Genomic DNA, 23,436 nt, shown 5'->3' with positions numbered 1-23,436 from the left:
ATGGTGTGTGAATTTTTTCTCAATTAAAAATGCCCATATAATGTGTGAGCATGCACAAACCTGCACATGAAGGAGGATGGATATCATACTCATCAAGTTGTTGTCAGCAGTTGTAACAAAAGGGAACTCTGTATCGGTAGGTGCCTTATGTCATATTCTACGTTACTAAAAGTCAAGTGTGACAAAAATAGAAAATTAATTGGGGATAGTCATAAAGACAACATTAGGAATGTTAAAAAACAAAGCAAGTGGTTAGACTTAACTGATTTCAATGAGATATGATTGATAGGCTGGGCTTCCATTTTCAAAGTATTTCACTGCATTTCTGGGGTTTGCAGATCCCTTTGAGCTCCTTTCCAAAATTAGGGGTCTCCTTTCTGAAATCACTGAATTAAAATGGATTCCTTCAGCCCAGGATTGGAAATAAATGAGCCCTGAAAGTTAAGCTAAACTGAGAAGTTTCAATGCCTCTTTAACTTGCCCTCCTGGACTCTAGGCCTTAATGTGCAGCTCCACGTTCCACCTGGTGCAAACAATAATATTCATGCTCTCTGGGGTTCAATTTCACAATCACGCCCTAGCCCAGTGCTGATGACACAGCAGCAGACTTGAGACACTGGTAACTTGCCGGTAAGGAGGAAAAAGAACTGACCTCATAAGAGGTATTTATTTTGCTTTTAAGTAGCAGTTACCAACTTCCAGATTCCAGATTCACTTACTTCAGTTCCCCAAACTACCAGCCAAACAAGATTAAGAGGCCTGGAGGAGAAAAGAGTAGAGGAAGGTAAGTACGTGCTAAACATTTCTTCTCACAAGTTAATCAACTGCAGGGTTTCTATATTGAGCGGTCATGAGGATCACACACAAGTATTTTATACTGCAAAGCCCCGTATGTTGGACCTCTGGTAATCAAAATATTTCTAAATGGCCTTGAGAGATCATGATTTATAGGAATTGATAACTTTGCTGGCAAATGAATTAAAATAGTCACTCTACAGGGTGGTATGTTTTTGTTCTTGATTGTTCTTCATTTAGGTAACAACTCTCATGGACTCACAGTCTTCCTATCTGTGCAAAATACTAGTGCTGGTAGTAGATGTGGAGAGAAAGTGAAAGGTTTAAGGAAGTCTTAGTACTTGTGATTTGAAGCATTTTTATAGGCCTTTATATATATCACTCTCTGATATAATTTATATCAGTTATCAATTGCTGCATAACAAACCATCACAAATTTAAGAGCTTCAAACAGCAACATTATTTTTCTTTTTGCTCACAAATCTGTAAGGGTTTGAGCAGGGCTTGGCAGGGCAGCTCATCTTGGCTCATGTGGTGTCCTCTGTGGGGCTTTGAGGGCAGGGGGTGTGGGGGAGGCTGGACTCCTCTGAAGGCTTATTCACCTCTAGCTGTTGAACCTACCTGTCTGCAGGGACCTCAGATGGGACCATCTCCTGCAACCCCTATACCTGGCCTCTCCATGTGGCTGGACCCTCTCACGGCATGGCAGCTGGTTCCAAGAGAACAAGGCAGAAGTGAAAGTACTTTTATGACAGCCTAGGAAGTCATGTAGCAACACTTCGGCTTAACGCGGTTGGTTGAAACCCAGGCTCAAGGGGAGGGGACATAGACTCCATTACTAGATGGGGGGAGTGTCAATATCACTTTGTTAGATGAGCGTGTGGGATGGGATATATCAGAGGGGCCATCATTGGAAAGCACAATCGGCCACAGCAGCCCAAAACTTACGGACTTAAAACAACATCAATTTATCATTTTTCAGTTTTTCGGTTGATTGGGAGGTCCTTCTTCTGGACTTACTTGGGCTCCTTCACATAACTGAGTTTTGGTGATATGTCAGCAGGGTTGGGGTGGGCAGCTCAGCTGAGACAGCTGGGATGTTTGGGCTCCAAGTATTTTCACAGCATGTCAGTCTCAGGGAGCATTCTACAAGGGCAAAGGCAGGAGCTGCAAGCCTTCTTGAGGTGCAGGCCCTAGAACTCGCATATCATTTCTGCCACATTGTATTGGTCAGAGCAAGATACAAGGTGAGCCCAAATTCAAGAAGTGAAGAAACAGAGTCCGTCTCACGTTGAGAGGAGCAGAAAAATACCATGGCCATCTTTTTCAATCAATACACATAGCCGTATGACCACATTATTTATACTCTGTCCACATACAAAATATACTTAATTTTCCCCCCAAAAGTCACCTACCATTATGGCATTAGGCTCTGGCTTGAAGTACAGGAGCTTCTCATCAAAATCATATTCGGGTGAGGATGAGACTCCTTGGGTGTGATTTTCAGGTTCTCCTCTATTACGGCTTCTCTTGATTCAGAGACTTGTGAACTGAAGTAAGTTATCTGCCACATCACCCCTCTACTCCCACCCAATATGCAGTGGTGAGACAGGGACAGGATAACCACAAAGGACACTCCTACTCAAAAAGGGGAGCAATGGGAATTGTTGGTTCATGGCAAATCTGAAATCCTGCCAGGAGCATTTGCTAATTCCTTTTACTTTGGGGTCAGGGAGTGTTCCTTAGTTAAGGTCTAGATTTGCTCCCCGGGAGTGTTCTCTATTCCATTCCCAACTGCTAGTTCAGCTGACCTATAGCAACTTCAAACCCTGCACAACTAAGAAGAAGCAGTTTTTCATAGACTTCTCTATTGGCTCCCACAATTATATGAAGTCTAATTCCTGTAATAAATTCCATATGCTATATCACTCAGAGTGGTTCTGTTTTCCTGATCAAACTCTGAATGATATAAGACCAATTAAAAATACCTGACTCTATCTGTCCCAGAATTTTCTTTAGTGGTATTACTCACAGTGGGCTTTGGATCTTAGATCTCAGGATGATCCCTGTAGGGTCAGGAAAAGAGCAGCAGCCACCAGTGGGATTTTGATGTAAGGAATTTCAGGGGACATAGACAAATTCATATCCTTAGAAAAACAACCACTTTCTATCTAGTTGGACCTATGTGAATTGAAAGCCCTCATGGGTCTGGTGCCTACAGCCATAGCAGCAAAGCTTCTAATTATACTTTGGATCAGTTAAAACTCTGAACAGTCCAGAATGATGGCCTAGATCCTGGTCTGATTAAAATGACAATGGTGCTTTAAGGAAAGGGCCGAACTATTACGTTCACAAGCAGGTGGCAAGACAAACACTGGTCCTCTCCTATTCTGAGGGATGGCTATGTCAATTGAGATCAGAGGGGAGCCTCTGCTAAAAATAAACAACACTGGCAGGATGAACAGAGGAAACACAAAGACTACTTGTGGGTCAAGGATAGCAATGCCACCATAACCTGGAATTAGGTTAAACACTAGGCTTCTTGCTTCCCTCTGATGACTCCCTTGTAGAAGGACTAAGCTAATTGGCACAATATGCTTAGCTCCACGCAATCTCAATACAGACAGCACAGGAAGCCACGTGGCTGGTGGGCTATAAATAATGGACTAACCTACAGTCAAAGAGATGAAAACAAAATGGCTAGGTAATTAAAGGAAAACCGGTGTAGGAAAACAATCACAAGCACTGGTGTTATATGTAGACACTCAGTTGATGAGGAAGAAGTTTCTAAATATAGCAACTCTTTGAAATAGATGCTGCAACCTGAACCCTGAGCCTGTAAAAAGGAAAACTGAGGCAACAGGAGTTCTATCCATCACTGATTCTTTTCATGGAAGTATTAGGAAGGTGGGTTCAGACAACATCCTGAGAGTTGGGCACCACCCTTATAAGTAACTGACATGTAAAAATTGGGATCTAAACTAGTGAAAGCCAACCAAATATATTCTAATTTGGTGTCCCAGCTTGACAGATACTACAAATAGGTCCTAGGATTGTGTTCCTAGGGTACTATTTCTGAGGGAACATGGTAGATGGATTCTAAGGACTTCTGATGTAGGTGGCAAGAAGCAGTATTGACTTACTGCCCTACACTTGTATTCAGGGACAATGACAATACTTACGACCAGTTGTGCAACTCAACCCCCATTTGTGATGACCATTAGGGCAGTTGGTTTTGTGTGTACTGCATTGTGTGTTTGTAGGTTTTCAGGCTGGTGCTTTTTGCTGTGGCTGCTTTATGTGGAAGCAGAATCCCTGTGTCTTGGTGCCTGAATTACATATAATAACTATAGGAGCATCAAAACATCAGCATCTGCCACATGTGCTGCAATAAGTGTTACAGATATAGTTATCTACCAGCACAGGAATTTCATGCTCACAACATCCCTACTCATCCACAACCTATAACTTAGGTGGATGGACGTGCACACAGCCATTTAAAACATGCTCCATGTGGGAGTCCCTGCATATTTACTGGTTTCCTGTAAATCAGTGATTATCAACGCTAGCTGTACATTAAAATCACCCAGAGGAACTTTTAAACCATGATTCTTGGGCTCCTGTCCCAGAGATTATTATTTAATTGGTTTGAGCTGGAGTTCGGGTACCTGAATTTTTTAAAAACTCCTCAGGTGATTCTATTGAATGCATACTGGTATAAAAAATAGTACCCACCCTATGAACTAATGCAATGGTTCTCAAAAGTGTGGTCCTTGATCAGAAGCAGCAGCATCACCTAGGGGACTTACTAGAAATGCAAAATTTGGGGCCCCATCCCAGACCTACTGAATCAGAAATACTGGGATATGGCCCAGAAATGTGGTCTGGGAAGCCCTCCACTTGATTCTCATGTATGCTAATGTTTGAGATCCACTGAACTAGCGAAATTATTCAATGGAGTTTGAGCAAGCATCATTTTACTCCTACTAATGGGTGAGAAAGAGAATCATCTCAAACATGAGCTGGGGCAGAACTCTGTAGTCTGATGTGATTATTTGCTCTTTGTGAGAAGAAATTAATTTTCCTGAGAAAATACCTGAAGGAAAATTAAGATTCTTCTGGAGAGCCAAAGTCAGTCACATAGCCTTTCACTAGCCTAATACTAAGCAGACATTCTTCTCTTTTACCTCCTCCTCCTGTTGTTTCCTCCTCTGTTCCTTTCTTCCTCCTTTCCCTTCCTTTACCTATCCTCCTCCCCCACACCCCATGCCATAAGTGATTTATGGTAGGAGCTTCTAAGTCCAACACCAGGAAGATAGGAAATATTTGCCCCTTAGCTACCTTTTTCAGTGCTCTTAGTTTTTTTGTGGAGATCCATATTTCATCTGGTATCATTTTTTCTTCTGCCTGAAAGACTTCCTTTAACGTTTGTAGTGTGGCTCTGCTGGTGATAACTTCTTTCAGCTTTTGTATGCCTGAACATGTCTTTTCTCACCTTCATTCTTGGAAAGCATTTTCACTGGGTATAGAATTCTAGGTTGACAATTTATCCTCTCATTACTGTTAAAGATAGTGCTCCACTGTCTCCCTGTTTACATTGTTTCTGATGAGAAATTTGCTGCCATCTTCATCTTTGATCCACTCTATGTGTCTATTTTTTTTGAACCTCTGCCTGCTTTTAAGATATTCTGTTTATCACTGGTTTCGAGCAATTTGGCGAGCAGAGATTATAAAACATCAGTGGGACAAAGGAAACTTATTCCTACACTCTTCGGCATATGCATATTGTTATGGGTTGAATTGCCTCCCCTCCAAAATATATGTTGAAGTCCTAACTCCAGTACCTCAAGGTGGCCTTATTTGGAAATAGGGTCTTTAGAGAGGTAATCAAGTTCAAATAAGATCTTTGGGTGGACCCTAATCCAATATGACTGGTATTCTTATAGGAAGGGGAAATTTGGACACAGAGACAGACATGCAGAGGGAAGATGATGTGAAGACACAGAAGGAAGATAGTGATGGTACTGGAGTGCTGCATTTACCAGCCAAGGAACGCCAAGGATTGCTGGCAAAACCAGAAGCTTGCTTATGTTTACTCAATCTCCTTTTATACTGGAATGAGTTTAACTGAATATACAATTATAGGTGACCAGTTATTTTCTATCAACTCATTGAAGATATTCTTCTACTGGCTATTTGCTTCCATCATTGTCAGCCCAATTATAGTATCTTTGTAAATTTTCTTTCTCTCTGGATTTTTTCTTCTTTTTCTTTGATATGCTTCAGTTTCATGCTGGTACATCTATATGTGTGTGTGTGTTTCCTGTCTTCAGATTTGGTGTTCTTCCTCATTGCTGTGACCTGAATGTTTGTGCCCCTGCACAACTCATATGTTGAAATCTAACCCTCAAGGTGGGTTGATATTAGGAAATAGAGTTGTTGGAAGGTGCTCAGGTCATGAGGGTGGAGCCCTCATGAATGGGATTAGTGCTCTTATAAAAGAGGCTCCAAAGAGATCCCTTATCCTCTTTCATCATGTGAAGACACAGAAGGTGTCATCTATGAAACAGAAAGTGGGTCCTTACTAGCCACCACACCAAATTTGCCAACACCATGATCTTGGACTTCCTGTGAGAAAGAAATGCTTGTTGATTATAACCCATACAGTCTGTGGTATTGTTTTAGTGGTTTAAACAGACTAAGACACTCATTTTGAAGATATATTCATCTTTTGTTATTTTAGAAAATTATTTCTTCAAGTATTGCCTCATCCCTTTATTCTCTTCTTCTAGAACTTTCCACCTATATTTGATGTCCCATAATTGCTTATATTCCTATATCTTTATAACTCATACATTCTGGCTACTTTTTCAAAAATCTAACTTTATTATCTTAGTCAACTGTGTCTAATTTAACTCACCCATTGAACTTGAAATATCAATATATTTCTAGTTTCCCATTTGTCTTTTATTTCTTGACCATGTTTAACATCCCCTTTCTTTAAATATTTTAAACACATTTAAACATATTCTCTGTATGAAAATTCCAATATCTGCTAGGGGAAGGTGCCTTTTTGTTTGTTGTCTCTGCTTTCTCTCTCATTGTGGCTTCTTTCCTCATGTGCTTTGTAATCTTTCCATGTGAGCGCATGTTCAGTTGATCTCCATCTGTGAGAATCCTGTGAAACCTGGGTTGAAGGTATATTTCTCTGGAGATTTGCGTTTGTTTCTGCCAGGTGCTCCAGGGTTTCCAATACTATACAGATAGTATAAGTTTGAACTCCACGTTCAAAGATGTTCAAACATGTTTGAATTTTTAGGGGAGATTTCTCTTTACAAAAGGCTCAGACCATATAGGCCATTTTGTTTTCCTATGAGATTTTTCTCACTTAAGAATATCCATCTCCTTCACAAAACAAAAAACTAAAATAAACAAATAAAAAAAAACCCAGAACAAACAAAACAGAAAAAAGAAGAAAGAAATTGATCAAGTATGGTATTTTTGAGTTCTAAATCTCACTGAAACCACCTTATGGATCAGACTCCACTATCTTCTGCCACTTAATGTCAAAAGTCTAAGGGCAGTCAATTTCTCTGAAGGTATTTTGTCTTTCTTTTCAGGATTCTTATGGAAATTTTAATTCATTTTTATCAAGAACTTCTCTATGTCAAAATAGATGTCAGTATCCATTTTAAAAAATGGTTCACATATTGCAGGGATAAAAATCCTTTTCAGCTCAGTAATATTTTCTTCTATTATCTTTGGCTGTTATTCCTGTACCTTAAAAAAACAAAAACTCTTTTCTTGGAAAACCAACCAGCCAAATATTGGTGCTCTGATTTTTATCTTCTATATTATTTTTTATATATTATTTAATCTATGTTATTTTCTTCTGCCTTCTCAGAGAGCTTATCAAATTTTTCTTTATCACTGATTTTTCTCAGTGTTATTAATTCTATTCTTTAATGCCTCTCTATTTCATGCAAGTCTTTATCCCAAATAGTCGGGAGGTTCTGCTATACTCCATAGAGAACATATATTGAAGCTTAATGTTATCCCTTCAATCTAGTAGACTGTCAGGTACCTGGCTAGAATGTGTATGTGGGATTTTAGATATCTGAGGAGACACCATATTTTCCAAATTCTCATTAAACTAGCAACAAAGACACAAAAGGACAAACTCACCTCACTAAAAACGTTGATGTATCCTCAATGATAGAATTTGGGAAGATCTGCCAATAACCAGGACAAATTGGCTAGATTTGGAAAAAACCCTCCAGGTACCACTTGGCAAAAAGTAGGAAGATCAATTTATATTTCTCTCTTTTTCTCTGTTTCATGACTTAAAATATGCAAGGTCTTTAAAATCCTGAAGATCAGGCAGCTAATAAAAAATCTTGTAACAAGAAACAAAGACTCTGAAAAATAGGCCTTCAATTGGGTTGAAGAAAAAGCATCCTCTTTTCTCTGAGACCTTCTGACAATTTGGCTTAGTCTTTGAGTCCTAAAGATTCTTGGCATATTTCTGGTGGCACGGAGTAAGCGCTGCAACACCAAGTGAGAGCCTAGTGACTGTAACCTCTGATCGTAGCTACAACTAGTAATAGTAGCAAGTTATTTTGTGTGATGCACCTCATCTACCATTTCTGAGGTTCCTGTAAAGTCATGACAGGATATATGGCTTCAGTTCTATTGTGCTGTGCAGAATTAAGCAATAGGTGTGTCACACATATGGAAGGGGCTAGGAAAGGGTGGAGCAGTGTTCTCTTCCCCAAGTCCTGAGTGAAAGTAGTGGTGGCTCTCGCAAGAAGAGGGCAGCTGTGATCTCATGAACAGCCTAGACGAAGCAGTGTAGGGACAAGGGGAGGAAACAGAACATGAGGAACCTATTCTTGGCCCCATGTGAGAAAGCGCCTTAGAAAACTCTCAGAAAGGGCAGAAAACTCTTGAGAAGAAATACTTTCCAGCTATAAACTATGGCTTGAGGCCATGGCAATTTAGCTCTTAAAGTAAACATGACTTTAATTTGTAGACAAAATCTGGTAAGTCCAGGATATCTGACTTACATATAAATAGTATTTCTAAAAGTGCCCAAGGCCAAAACCTTTTGTTCTCTGAAGTATGTAAGAATTTTAGATATTCTTCCTTATTCCTTTAGTAAAATTTTCCTTCATAAATAATGCAAAGGTAAATCAGTCCATGCTTGAGTGGAAAGATCACAATTTCTAATTCTGTGAAGTCCTAAAATAATGAAAAAAATATACAGGGAGAATGCGTATGTGCATGTAAACCCTGGAGACCAGCCCTGGAAATGTTATGAATTGTTGTGGATGTTCTTCCTAAATCAGTTTATAATGGTATGAGGGAAGTTAAGTTATAGAATGTTTGCTTTATCTTTCTAATAATGTCACTTCTTATTTGTATTTATACTTTGTACATATGACAAGTAATAAGGCACGATACTTACTAATTGAGGTTACTGGATTGGAAGCATGAAGACAGGTTATGTCAAAGACTAAATACATAAGCTTGGGGAAGTCATTTAATTTCTCCTGGCATGGTTTTTCCAACTGAAAAGAGTTTGATAGGGTTGTTTCTAAGGCCCTTTCCAGCTTTAATATTCTATAGTTAAAATAGAAACCAAGACAAATATATACATGTTTTCAGAAAGATCAATTGGGTTGTGAGTTCAAAGACACAGATCATATCTTAGATTCACTTATTCCCTAAGGAGCATGATATACTTCCTTATACATAGCAGGTAGTTAATATCTGTTGACTATATTTTAAATCTCTATGGGATTGGTTTCCCAAATAAATAGATGGACTGAATTATTTCAAAGGTCCTTTCCAGCTCTACTATTCTATGCTTAAAATATAAATGAAGCCCAATAACTAGTATAGCAGACCAATGAGATTTTAAATTCTTGTCTTTGATCTATGTATTTACTTCAAAGCCTCATATAATTTCTTCCACAGCAGGCGCTCAAGGAAATATCTGTAGATTGTAATTATTTAATTTGCTCTGTTTTTCAAGTAAATATTTCCATACTATAACATGCATGAGTTATTTTCACAACTCATTATTATGTCTTTCCATTTCTTACTACCTAAATCTTGTAAAAACAAGTGAACAAATGGGAAACGGGTATCTAAGTGAGCAAAATATTTTGTTCCTTAGTTTTCTTCAGTGAGACATAATTAGCTTTTCCATATTTTAGACTTCATGAATAATAAAATTTAAAAACCCAATGCCAATCTAGTTTCATGTATACTAATAGATGTCCTAGGTTTTCTGTATAAAAATCAGAAAGACAAAATTAATTTGAATTAATTGCTGAAGAAACTCTACTCACATATAACATAATTATGGCATATGTTCCACTGTTAATCAAAAAATCATAGTTAATAACTTTGGGAAGCAACCTTTCAGGCACATGGCATGAAATAAAAAAGGTGATACTCTTTTTATAAATTTTAAAGGTAGCACATATCACGTGAAATACTTAAGAGTTTATAAGGGGAAAAAAAGGACAGGAAAAAAAAATTATATGCACTCTACATAAGCATGTAACTCCTAATAAAACACATTAAATAGAAACACATGACTTTTGCTAATTCATTTGTACTTTATGCTTCTTTTTAATAGAAATTAAATTAGTCAATTAATGTACATAATGTAGTGTTTGTTTTCCAGTCTAGTTGCTTTTCAGCATTCCCTTTTGAGTCTCATGGTAAATATTATTCGGCATCAGGATGTGGTTTGATGAGTGAACAGTGTCAAGCATCAACTGTACTTAACACAGGACGGAAGGGGTCGAAGTTAACCTGCAGCTAACAGTATGGAAAAGTAAAAAGAAACACAGACCCGCAATAGTATCAACATGCATTATTAGGCCAAGATTCAAAGTTAACCCAACCCACACAGATCTCTTCTAAGCTGAGAGCACAGATGGAGAGGGATGACTTTATCGAGATCCATAGCCATAGTAGTAAGGTTCATCAGGGCGGAATCCATAAGCTGTGGCAGGGCGTCCAAGAATGCCAACCGATTGGCCAAAGCCATCCATTCCAAGGCTAAAAAGAGAAAAAAGGAATAATCTATTATATTTTTCATTCCAATGCAGGTCAAAGAAGAGGCCTGGAACTTTATACCTCCAAAATTCTCTTCCTAGCAGCAAAAGTGACTTATGTGGCTGGCTATCATTAACTTTTTCTCTTCTTTAAATTACTGTAGTCATAAAAATGTGTTTAATAAATATTTAATTCTAATAACTTCTGTTAAAAATGTTGAAAACCTCTGTCATCAGGTACCATTGAAGACAAAGAGAAAGAGAGATCAGAAACGTTTTAATGAATTACACTCATACATGGCGTTTATGCCAGAATGTGAAAATATTTTACATGTTAGCAACTATCAGTAATACACTGCTAGGGAATGATAAAATTAAAACTGTAGTAAAGTGAGTTTTGTTATTTATAATAAGATCTCTATTTCATAGGATTAATCCACTATTAGTAAGGACATGCAATTGAGTTTTAGCAGTAAACTCTCACTTGAGCCAAATCATACCATAAGCCTATGACTAAAAGAAGACAAAGAATTTTACAAAATTTGAAAGTTAGCCAGATTTGATATGCAAATTCTTCTTCTGACTCCTCAATGCAAAAAAATTACTAAATAGTACATGTTTTGAGTTACAGCAAGCAAATTATAAATTTTGGATTACAAATTTATAATTATAAATTTATAAATGATAAATTTATTCTATGGAAATAACAGAAGCCCAAAGATAACCTTCAGAGTTAAAAAGGTGGATTGAAACACGGATAAACTGATGTTACTTTAAAAATTCTTCTTTCATCTATTAATACATTTAGAAGAAAAAGTACTTTTAAAGGGTCAGAGAATTATTAACACTTAGCGAAATGACAAGATATTATTTTGCCAGGCAAATATGGCAGCTATAACATGCTCATGCATAGCGCATGCAGTGAATGCTAGTGAGCTTATTTCCAATCAAAAGAAATTATTTATAACCCAGAAATGTAAGCTTTGAAAAAATAAATACATTTAAATGATTTAAGATTATTCCAGATAATGCTAGATGGAAAGATACTTTTCCCTTTATCAGCAAAATCTCAATATGATTAAAAAATATATTCATACAGGCACTGATTTCTTCTCACAACTCAAAGTGAGATTAAGTTAAAACGCTTTAGAAGTAACGATTAAAATGTTAAGGTTTTAAATAATTTGTGTGCGTGTGTGTGTGTGTGTGTGTGTGTGTGTGTGTGTTGGAATAGGATTAAATACTAAAAGTAAAGGGCATATAATTCATGTGAATCTACCTCTTAGGGGAATGGAATTTCTGAAATATAAGGTTTAGGTTAGCATTTGTAGTGAACGATCCTGGACAAATCAAACTTTTGGGTTCCTTCTATATCAAAAACTGTGTCTGTAATTTCTAAAAGTTGTTTGAAAGTTTTAAGTCTGAATTTTATTTTGAAATGGCAAAATACAAGTATGCTTTTCCTACTTTGGTCCCATGGAAAGAAAGATTAAATTTTCTGATGAAGGGAAATATTACTCTAGAGGTAGCTTTAAAGATGTTTTAGAAATTAATGGAGCCCACGACTAAGACACACCTGTATCAGTTTAAAATTAGAGGAAAAGTTGGCCATTGAAAAATTTTCTGTTGAAGCACTAAGGCTAACAAATACTCATGTATCTAAACAACTCTCAGTTATATAAAGGATGACTATAGAGCTTGTGGATTTCAGCTCCTTCCTTTTTCAGCTTTCTACTTATTACCTGCCTTCAGCCACTCTTTACATGTTTTAGCATCTCTTCTGAGGCTGAATAGCAGCAGACTTCGGTAAAACTCAAGTTAATTTTGTCTTTGTTTACTAACCTAGGGGCTGTGGTGAGATCTCTTTTAAGAACTTGGAAACAAGAGGCATATGGTTGATCAGTGAAGAAATATGCGAAAGTACCTTCAAAACAGAACATCTCACAGAGGAACAATATGACTGTAATTCTACCTAAAAGAAGATGACGGTACTGAGAAGGGTGTCTGTCAGCCATGTTGGCACAGAACAAGGAGCTCCTCAGAGGCAATGCTGTAGTGGAACCAACCCAAGCAATCCCTTGGGGTGACCTATAACACCATCAGGAATATATGACCTTTTTGGCAGGCTTGTCCTCATTGAGGAAGGGGCATTAACAAAGGTTCTGAGTCTAAAGTTATTACACATTCAAACTGCAAAACTTTTAAATTTCTATGACCAATAAACAAATTTCTGATTACTGTTTTCTCATATGGCTTGCCAACAGGGTAAAGAATAAACTTAAGACATATCTGATCTGCCTGCTGGTTATACTTTCATTGTAAATTGACAAATGGATTTTTAAAAAATATGTTAGTCACAATTTTTGGTAAGAATATGCATCCCCAAGTCAGTGAAAGTAAGACCAAATCTTGAACACTGTTGAGTTTGAGTTTTCTGAGCCTGCAGGTTTACTGCAATAAACTTCTATTTATGCACTCAATAGTTAACCCAGAGACTTCTGTATTACAATGTAAAAACCAAATTTTTGTGAACTTCCATAAATATCATATGGGGAAATTTTTCAAATAGGAGAATTTGAGACCAACTCTTAAAATGAGCTTTTCTGGAATTATCCATCATGTATCATAGATCAAATCGCTGTTTAAAGAATATGTGAAACATTATGACCAGTGTGGGTACTCTGGTGGTACTCTAAGTTCTATATCCTTTTGTATCATGAAAGATCAACCATATCCCTACAATTAATATCTTTTAAATAAAATTCACTCTGATACAGAATAGTTTGATTCTTTAGTCTCTCACTTGGTTCTAATATAGTGAGGAAATTGGACTTTTCAGGCTGTTAAAACCTGGAGATAGATATTCTTCTGGGACATGTGAACTCTTACTCTACTTTCTCCCTTGGGATAAGGATGTAGCCTTGTTAATGCTGAATCTGGTTCAAACCAGGAGAGCCTAATGTAAGTTTTCCCAACAGAAGCAGATGGATTATATAAATTCTTCTGGAAGGGGACAGAAACGTGAATATAAAAGGAAGTATCACAGCAAAAATTGTCCTTTCCTGATCCACTAAGACTTGACTTAGAGTACACAGTATTAAAGCCACTTGCATGCCCTCAACAGGGACCCTCAGAACCAACAGAAACTAAGTTGTGATATGCTGTACCTGCTCGTGCCCTGTGTGACCATCCTGCTTCAGAGAAGAGTTTGTATATTTGGCTATTTATATTGGAATTTAATCCAACACTGCATGTGTGTCTCCATACGTACATATTCTCTTCCTGGTACTCCTAAACTATATAAAAAAGCTGTGTGTCCCTTTCGAGTAGAATATGCTACTACTAGACCACTTTTTCTTTACAAGACTAATTATGTAGCGTCATTTAACCTTTATCCTCAATGTCTAGATATATTTTGGACCTTTAAATTAGAAAAATACCAAAATGCAATACTGCTTCTTGAAAATATATAATTCTAGTCTAAAGAAAATGGTCACTGTTTGTTGTGAAAAGACAACTAGGAAAGGTAAGGCCCCCAAATCCATCTGCCATTAACTTTTATGTCCTAAGAACAATGATTTTGGGGTACTTAGAAAAAATGACAAATTCTTTATAAGTAAAAAATATATATTTAAAATTCAACAACAAATATAAAACCACACCTAGGTTTTATTTTTAAACAAACATTTAGAAATCTAATTAGCATTCAGCAAGCAGAAGACTAAGTTTTCTGTAATATTTACAAGGCTTCAAACAATTTTCAACATCATTCATTAGAATTCTAAACTTGAGATGATTCAGAGAAGGGCGAAAAAAAGAAATCCAGACATGACAAGTGATGCTTCACATGCAGCATATTACAAAGGGAATGGCAGCCAGTAAGGAATTCTAGGCACTCCGAGGCTCTGATTAAACTTCTGTGTCAGAATTGACATTCCTGTAGAAAGGAAAGAAAATCACCTACCTCTGGCTGTTTGTGAGGCTTAATTAGTGCATATTTGTAAAGCCCTTTGAAATCCTTGGGTGAAAAGTGCTGCATAAGTGAAAAGTATTATCATTATTTTATTAAAGTTAGATAAAAGCAATACAAGTCTTTTTCTTCTTTGAAACTTCCAGGTCAGCAAAATGAATGCAAAGCACATAATGAATATATTAGTGAATAACACAGGAAAAAAAAAAAGGATACATTCAAGCCAAGTTCTCTTTTCATAGGCTCATAGAATCTTTGACTTGGAAACATTTTTAGAAATACTCTAGTGTACCCTTTCATTCACAACATCCTTGACAGGGTCTATACAGCTCTTGTCATAACACCTCCATAACTCTACATTGTCAAGGCAGTTCGTTCCTTCTACAGACTTACCAAACTATGAGAAAGTTCTTCATTAACACCCATCTGAAATCTGGTTCTATGAGTCCTAGAATTACCTTCTCAAACCATACAAGAAGTCTAATTATTCCTTAATATGACTATTTCACAACTCTCATTTAATCAATCCTCATGACATGGTCTCTAAAATCATTTGTTTTCTAAAGTATTTCAATTTTTTCAGTATTAACCTTAAAATAAAGAAGCTGAAAACAATGTGGTACTTATGATATGGTCTGAAACCAGTACAGAAGATAAAAACGAGATCCCATTTCTGACTCTCTGCTAATGTAGGCCAAAACTGTGTTGATCCTGAACAAAATTTTTAAGGAGTCATTATCACAAAATGGCTTACATTGACTGTATATGTGTGTGTATAGTTGTGTGTGTATATACATACAGACACGCATGAAATTTATAACTTACAACTACCATGTTGAATTTCATCTTTTTAGCTTGGGTCTTTCTTTGGGGATTCTATCCTCCCTAAGACAAAATCCTTTATGACAATATACTTACAAGTAGGGAACAATGACACTTATTAACTACCTATCTTTGTGATCCATAAGATAATACTGAAGGCTGGAATTCTTTTGGGATCATTAAGTCAAAGGACTTAACATTTTTTGGAGGATACAGCTCCAGGACATTATAACACTGCATGAAATAATTTAGTAACAGTCTCCTAGAACAGTTCATTCTTTTTATTAATTACTCCAATATACTGATCATAGAACCAAAATCAGTATGTTTATCTTCCTTTCCAACTAGGTTATAAATTTATCATCAGAGTAATTTCAGCTTAAGTATGATTTGTCATGGGAAATTTAGGTCTACGTAATAGTGATCTTTTGTACATCCATCCACCCATCCATTCAAATAGTACATGACTTTCTACAATGTGTTAAGTATAGTGTTGGAAGTCAATGTCAAAAAAAAAGATGTGTTGCTTGGAAGGCGATAATAAACAAGACATGGTCCCTGACCATGGATTGGAGGCAACTAATACGGAACAAAATTCTGATAATAATGTGTTGTATTACCCTAGTACATTTATAAATTACTACAGAGTAGAATAGGACCAAATAAAATAATGTGAGAGTATATTAGAGATATGTACAAATTGTTACAGAAGGATCTCAAGAACTAGAAAGCCTTTATAGAAAATGCTTTGATTTTAATGTATCTGTCACTCCCTGACATTATATTTTATTTTTTGTCTTCATTTCCTATTAGATTGTAAGCACCATGAATGGTAAGGACTATCTTATTCATTGCTATATCACCAGCATCTGGTGCTGTATCTGACATAGCGTGGGATTTCAAAAAGTGTTTGATTGCATGAATGGATGAATCTTAAAGGACAAGTAGGATTTCACATGTGGAGATAGAGAGATAATTCCTGATGGTGTGGCAGCCTGAGCAAGAGAAAGGGCTGAAGAAGAGCAAATGATTTGTTATGGTCAAAGTCTTAGGTTTGCAATGTAAGCAGTAGCAGAAGATAAAGCTAGAAAGGGAGGTTAGGACTAGATTTTAAAAGCTCTTCATATGCCATACTAAGAACCACATACTTTTGGAGAGCCGTCAGTGTTTTTGAGAAGGGGACCAAGAACAACTTACTTCTGTGTTTCAAAAAGATAATTGGGGAACAAGGGGTTGAGAGGCAAAAGGATGGGGAACATTTAAGAATATTATGGCTGTCCATATGTGAAGTAATGCGAGTCTGTAGAGGCACTGGCAGAACTAACAATGATCAAATATGCTACATTTCATGACAAAAAATGGTATCTTTTCTCTTTTGAAATGGAGTTTTAAGTTATACATTTACTATTTGGGAACTGAGAATGAAGAGAAAGAACTTCAAAACTGGCCAAAAATTTGAGGTTATAGTTAACTGGAATGAAACAATTTTTGCCCCTTTAATATGGGGATATGTTTCATCAAATAAATAAGAGGCTGTAGTATTCCATGTAGATGAAATCAAACTGTAGAAGTAGTTTGTCCCTGTACTGAACAGGAAGAGATGGGCTATTCTGGCAGAAGAGACCATTTTTTCTTGAAATTCATATATAGCAATAAGAGAAGTCTGGATTGACTGACATAATGCCTATAAAATTATACCTAACATTTGTATAGTGACGTATTACTAAATCAAGATCTAAATGTTTGCAATTTAGAGATCCACCGCTAGATGGAGAGCTTGTTTTATCACCGAGTATCGTACTTTTACAAAGTTTTAAAGCAAGCTTTATCAAATTTAAACTTCTCAGCATATTTAACATTGATGGAATGTGGTTTCCATTGCTTTTTCATAGAATCGATGTCTTTATATATGTGAAACAATTTAGAGTTAAATAGGAATCACTATCATTCATATGCAAAAAAGCTTTGTGAATGTGGAGGCGTATAAAAATGAGAGAAGATGCTGATTGTCTTGGACACTGAAAAATGTAATGAACTTGCATGTTAAAGTACTACTATTATAGGAAAACTTCTAAAATTTTCATTGAACCTGTCAATAGCATCTTGTTTCTATAAATTTAAATGTAATAATATATATTTTAGGTTGCTCAAAAGTGTTACTGATTGCTTTTGACTTGAGCCTTTGTATTATAGAGAAAATGAGCAGAGTGAAGCAGTCTTTTAATGAGTTTCACCAATATGTATTAAGTTTAGCTGTCATTTTCCATTTAGTTTTCTTTTACTCTTAATCTTTTATATGCATGGTTATCAATTTTAAAGAATCATTTTTAGTGAAAACAAACTAAGTAATATTTTCTTCAAAATTATAAATGATAGGAGTAGTGGGAGGTTGTATTTAATGTACTCATCTGGAACTTATTAAAAAAATTTTTTTGAAAAAGACATCTGTCAGTTCTAAGGGGAAAATACCATCTTGGGGACAAATCCTTTCAATTTAGTTACTATACTGAGATGCTTCAGATAAAAACTAATTTGTACTAATGATGGAGGAAGCATGTGTAAAATAGTCACTGATTTATTCCAAATGGAAAGAAATTCCATTTCACTGACGCTCTTCTAATACCATTCAATTTACACTTATTATACATCTTAATCTGTTATTTAACCCATCTCCAGAGCCTATTTTAATGATTATATTTTTTTATGTGGAGATGTTACAGTTGGTACTTTTTCATATTATATCATCTTTGGATTAAGTCTTCTATCCCTTTTTATTATTTTTTTTTAATTTATAGTCTCACTGAGATTCTTCTATTAACTCCAGTTCTTGGGCATCCTTACTCTTTTACTGTTGCCTCTGACAATTCTTCTTCATGACGGTCCCTTTCTTCACAAGCTTAGTCATTTTTTTCTTTTTTGCCTGTCTGCTGGCCCTTGAGCTTCGAGATACTTCTACAGAGAGGTTCTGTATTTGTTTATAATATATCAAGGTCCTGGAATTTCACTGTCCTGAAGCCATTTTAATGATAATTTCTTGACTTGGGGTTTCCTGAATTAAATGTATAGTATAAATTCTGACCCCATGCGTGTTCATGAAGCAAGCGTATGATTCCTGTTCCTCATGGGTGACTATCCTCCTCTTCTAGGGTCTTAGGGCAGAAGACAAGTTTTAGCCACTTCTCTGGGCTGGTGAATTAAAATCATCTAGTCCTCTTTTCAACTGATGAGAAAAAAGCATCCCTTTGAAGTTCCAGGCTCTATATAGGGAATTCAGCTCTATCTTCCTATACCATATAACCTATACCTAGTTCAATATTCTTGTGGTGGTTCTTTTGTGTTTGTGTGTCACTTGGGGTTATATTTTGTCCACCCTCTCTATATCTATACAGGAGGGGGCCCTTCCAAGTCAGGTCAGTCTACCATCTTGCTGGAGTCCCTTCTATTCTACTCTTATTAATCTGCTTTGCACATCTAAGGAAAGAATTTATAAACCTTGTATTCCTGTGACTCAAAATTGGCTTTCTTGAACAGAACAATGACTTGAAAGAAATAACTGGAGCCATTAGAAGATTTTTTTTCCTTATTTGTAGCAATTAACAGAAAAAATACTCTAATAGGTGCCTAATAGAAGCCATCAGATGTGATGATGCTGAAGTGAATATTTACTGAAACTTATAATGGTCTCAAAATTTTTATAGCAATCTTTTAATGAAAGTATACCATCTTGTCATCTTTAGCTTGCATTTCTTCAATTAAGTACAAGGACTTCTTGAAATTAGCAGTTCTATAATATCAAGGAATGCCTCAGTTCACACCACCAAATGTTAAGGGAACTTGCTGAGCTGCTTAACTAACCCCTAGGTCAATAAACTTAGTCATTAGCACCTCTTTTAAATAATTGTTTGTCTGTTACTGGTTCAACATTTATATAACCTGTCATAATACTTTGGTTTTTTAAGGTACAAAAATTACTGCTGTAGGTTTAAAGTAGAGAGTTTAAGTAGCGATGTTTTCACAGTGATAGTTTAACCATATTGTCTGGTACTGAGTGAGTTAAAGTCTGAACACCACAGCTAATTACTATGTAATGCTAACCTTAGTTGCTGGTTCATTTTGATACTCTTTAAAATATGAACTGTGTATTTTACCCCTATGCACTCTCTTAATGATTTGTTTTTTTAGACTGAAATCACTTCCAGCCATCAGTTAGACTCTTGGTCTCTACATATGCACTTCTCCAAGCACAAATATTTCTTTTTCCTATTGGTCTGCCAGCTCTGTCAGAGCAAATTTCACTTTAAACTAAATGCTATGATACTTAAAACCTCTTGGATTACTCAGGCTGCTAGTGTGATCTATGACCTTCCAAGAATGACAGCTGAACTTTCCAATTTGCTTATACTGCTTGGGGAACTAAAAGCACATGCCAAAGAGGAAAATGTTTCTGATGTTGAACAGAGAGGAGAGTTCTTGCTGGAGGTGGGAGCAGGAGACTATTAAATACTGAAAAATACTAATAAGAAATGAAAAGAAACTAAACATGCTGTAAAGTCTAAGAGCTCGAGCATAATTCAAAAGTTAATGCTAGCATTAAAAACTTTTTAGTCCAGTTAAAATATGAATAATGACCTTCAGTTACTGAAATTTAAACACCAACCAGAATCTTAGAATGATAATGCACTATCAAAATGAACAAGTTCAAGAGCTGGAATAGAACCTAAAATTATCACAAGTACTACACATAATGGGCTATATCAACTCCCCATCATTCTTTATAAAGCAGACAGAAATCTGACATATGGATATAATCAAAGAGGTAATACCACTATCTAACATGCATGCTACCCCTACTGACATATCAGTCTCTTGTAAATTAAAAATTAATGTTAAGCTTCTGTTAAAACCTTGTCCGACGTCCTTAAATAATACGGTTTGGAATATTTTTATATCGCTTTGAAACTTTTTCTTTTACTACATTTCATAAGAGGTATATAAATGTTAGTTGTAAAAAAAATCTCAAAAATCTTATCAAGCTTATTAAGCTTATTAAGCTTAATCTTATAAGCTTAATGTAAAGTTTCCAATTTATGCCCTACTCTACTTATTCATTTATTTGTCTCAATAATTTTTAGGCTAAATAGCCTGCAAATTACCTTTGGCTGATAAAAATCAAGTGGTGATTGATAAGGACCTTTTATGTAGCTAAATCAGACTAAGTAATATTTTTCTAAAATTGAGGGCACAAGTATGGATAATAGAAACTATATTTAAACAAATTAAAAGTGCATGTTTTTAAGTAGCTAAGCATCAAAGTTTGAAAGTTCGATTCTAAAATAAGTTTATAATATCAAATATACAACAGGCATTTCCTTGTATTATTATGATACTTTATTCTTTTAATAAAAAATTTAAATTGAATGATTCTTTAAATTCTATAGCGCTTTACAATTTTCAAGTTTAACACACATGATTTCATATAATCCAATAAAACCACTTTTTCCCCCCTTTACCCCATCTTGTCACTCCCCTTTCCCTCTCCTCACTGGTAACCACTAGTTTGTTGTCTATATCTGTGAGTCTGCTTTTTTGTTTTATTCACTAATTTGCTGTATTTTTTAGATTCCACATATGTGATATCATATAGTATTTGCTTTCTGTGACTGACTTATTTCACTTAGCATAATTAAAACATCTATGTTGGGCAGTGTTATATAGATACTTTCAGCCTTCAGTAATTTCAGTAATCAATACAGGTCAGATAAATATTTAATAGTTATTTAGTATCCTCTAGAGCACTTAGGATCTCCATATACTACATAATACACCAGCAATGCATTTAGCACTAGAAGAACAGTTACTAAAGTAAATCTCTACTCTTAAATTTCATAAACTCTCTTGGCCCTTGATAATGTATTTATTATATTATAGGTCTGTACAAAAAAAGGTAAATTCATTTTCTACTTAGGTCTAAGGCTAATTTTAGATTGCCAAGACACAAACTGATTGAAGTCATCCTGATCAACCAGATTGCAGTCTTCTGATGATGAAACAAGGTATTTCTAACAGTTTCTTCATAGAATGGGGCTAAGCACCTTTTGCACACACTGCATTGACACCAAGCAAATTCCGTGTAGACTTCAATGCAGAAGTATATGATTCTAACAATTACTTTTCTGACTTCGCCCTATTACCATATTTTAAAATTATTATTTTTAAAGCAACATAAGGAAACATACTTTTTTTTTTCTTTATCACTGATGTACAAGGGCATTTTTCTCCCTTAATTTAAGGACTAGTAATTATGTTTACAAATTCAGCTACACTAACTTAAGTATGAACTTATCAACAACTCCTGCATTTTATTAAAGTTAGTGGGGTGCAATGACCTCAAAACCAGAATATCTGGATATAATTTATGTCTCTACTGATATAACTCGTCTCCGTCTAAATCTGTAACTTTCTTTGTCATGATTTCTTTTTTTTTTTTTGGTAAAGTAAGAATAATGGCTATCCCTTTTAACATCTCTCTGCCTTGAGATTATTATATTTCCAGGTCTTTTACAAGAACAGTACAAAGACTCTTGTAGTATGTACTTGGTGTTATTGTTATGACATATGAAAATGATAGAGGCTTCCCTAGAAAATACTTAAGAAATGCTGGCTCCTGCCATATAATCTAGACTGTTAAGAGATACTCTATCATACTTGGCATGCTTCTTACACATGCTTTCTGTTTGCCTTTACAGGGCTCTTACATAATTCATAGAGATTTATGCCTGCACATAGGCAACTAACTGTTGTTGCACTAAAATAATGCCATGGCCAATCATATCTTCCTTTACCATAGTGAGACTGGACTGCTTGTATAAATAAAATTATTCAATCAAAACCCTTCAGATTCTATGTCAAGATAGATGCAAACGATACAACACCTTTAGGGATGAATAATACTGGGAAAGTCTCTTTACATGCTTTTTCATCTTATTTTATATTCAGGGACTTTATTTTGAAAGTAGTAAATCAAGGGTAAGGTTTTTAGTTATTTCACACAAATCATCACTTCCCACACTGCATACATTCCTGCACTTAGGTTTAATGCTGTAGTGTTGGCTTTTCTTTGAAAAGGGCACAGGGTCACAGAAGTGTTTAGGGTGGGGTATCTTCATTCTGTGATGTTCACTGTCTTGGGGTGGTGCCAATCTGACAATACAGGACACATAAGCAGAGCTGGGTAACCATGAGGAGAATTCTTCAGGGAGACGGGAATGCACTATACATTTTTTAAATTAAAGGCAGTGTAGGGTTTTAAGCAGTATTTCCAACTAGCACATAGGTATATCCATATTAATTACTTCAAGTATGCAGGACAAGGAAAGATTACAAATTGATTTAAAATGACTAGGGTGCACACTTGCTGATGGCAAATAGTACTTCTCTCCCTCAGATTTTAGAAGAAAAAGGCAAAATTCAACTGTAGGATATTGACATAGTTTCTGTTTTCCCCTTAGTATATACAGAGAATGAGCTGAACTATAATAGCCCAATATTTATAAAGTCCTTAAAACCCAGAAACCTTTTTAAAAAACTTTTTGAGACTTTTAAGAATTCCTGCTTATTTGCCACCTCAAAAGAGATCTCCACATGAAGTTTAAGTACCCATGTAAATATAGCTTTGTGGGGTTTCTTGTATCAATTTAAGTTACAGTTGCAATTTAAAAATTTACTTGCCTAACTATGTTCATAGGAGCCTCCTCCCATCCTTTCACATTTGAGGGG

General features: G+C 35.8%; 1 protein-coding gene and 1 long non-coding RNA gene across 3 annotated transcripts in view; one reads left to right on the top strand and one right to left on the bottom strand.

The window, feature by feature from the left end:
* The first annotated feature begins 1,430 nt into the window (after positions 1-1,430).
* Positions 1,431-13,604, top strand: LOC109547148 (uncharacterized). The gene is made up of 2 exons (XR_002172869.2): positions 1,431-1,587; positions 12,715-13,604. It is a non-coding gene; the product is annotated as an uncharacterized lncRNA (long non-coding RNA).
* The window catches only part of KIFAP3 (kinesin associated protein 3), a 165,123-nt gene continuing 151,011 nt past the window's right edge, over positions 9,325-23,436 (bottom strand). Inside the window, exons 20-21 of one of the 2 annotated variants that reach the window (XM_073804570.1) lie at positions 14,833-14,901; positions 9,325-10,872 (exon numbers count right to left, since the gene is read on the bottom strand). In XM_073804570.1, coding sequence (XP_073660671.1) covers positions 14,856-14,901 — 46 coding nt within the window. In that variant the 3' untranslated portion in view covers positions 9,325-10,872; positions 14,833-14,855. The remainder of the gene's footprint in view (positions 10,873-14,832; positions 14,902-23,436) is intronic. The other variant, XM_019918423.3, reaches the window with a different exon arrangement.

This window comes from Tursiops truncatus, chromosome 1 (genome assembly GCF_011762595.2).
Source record: "Tursiops truncatus isolate mTurTru1 chromosome 1, mTurTru1.mat.Y, whole genome shotgun sequence".
Lineage (NCBI taxonomy): Eukaryota > Metazoa > Chordata > Mammalia > Artiodactyla > Delphinidae > Tursiops > Tursiops truncatus.
This window is presented reverse-complemented; position numbering and strand designations above follow the sequence as displayed.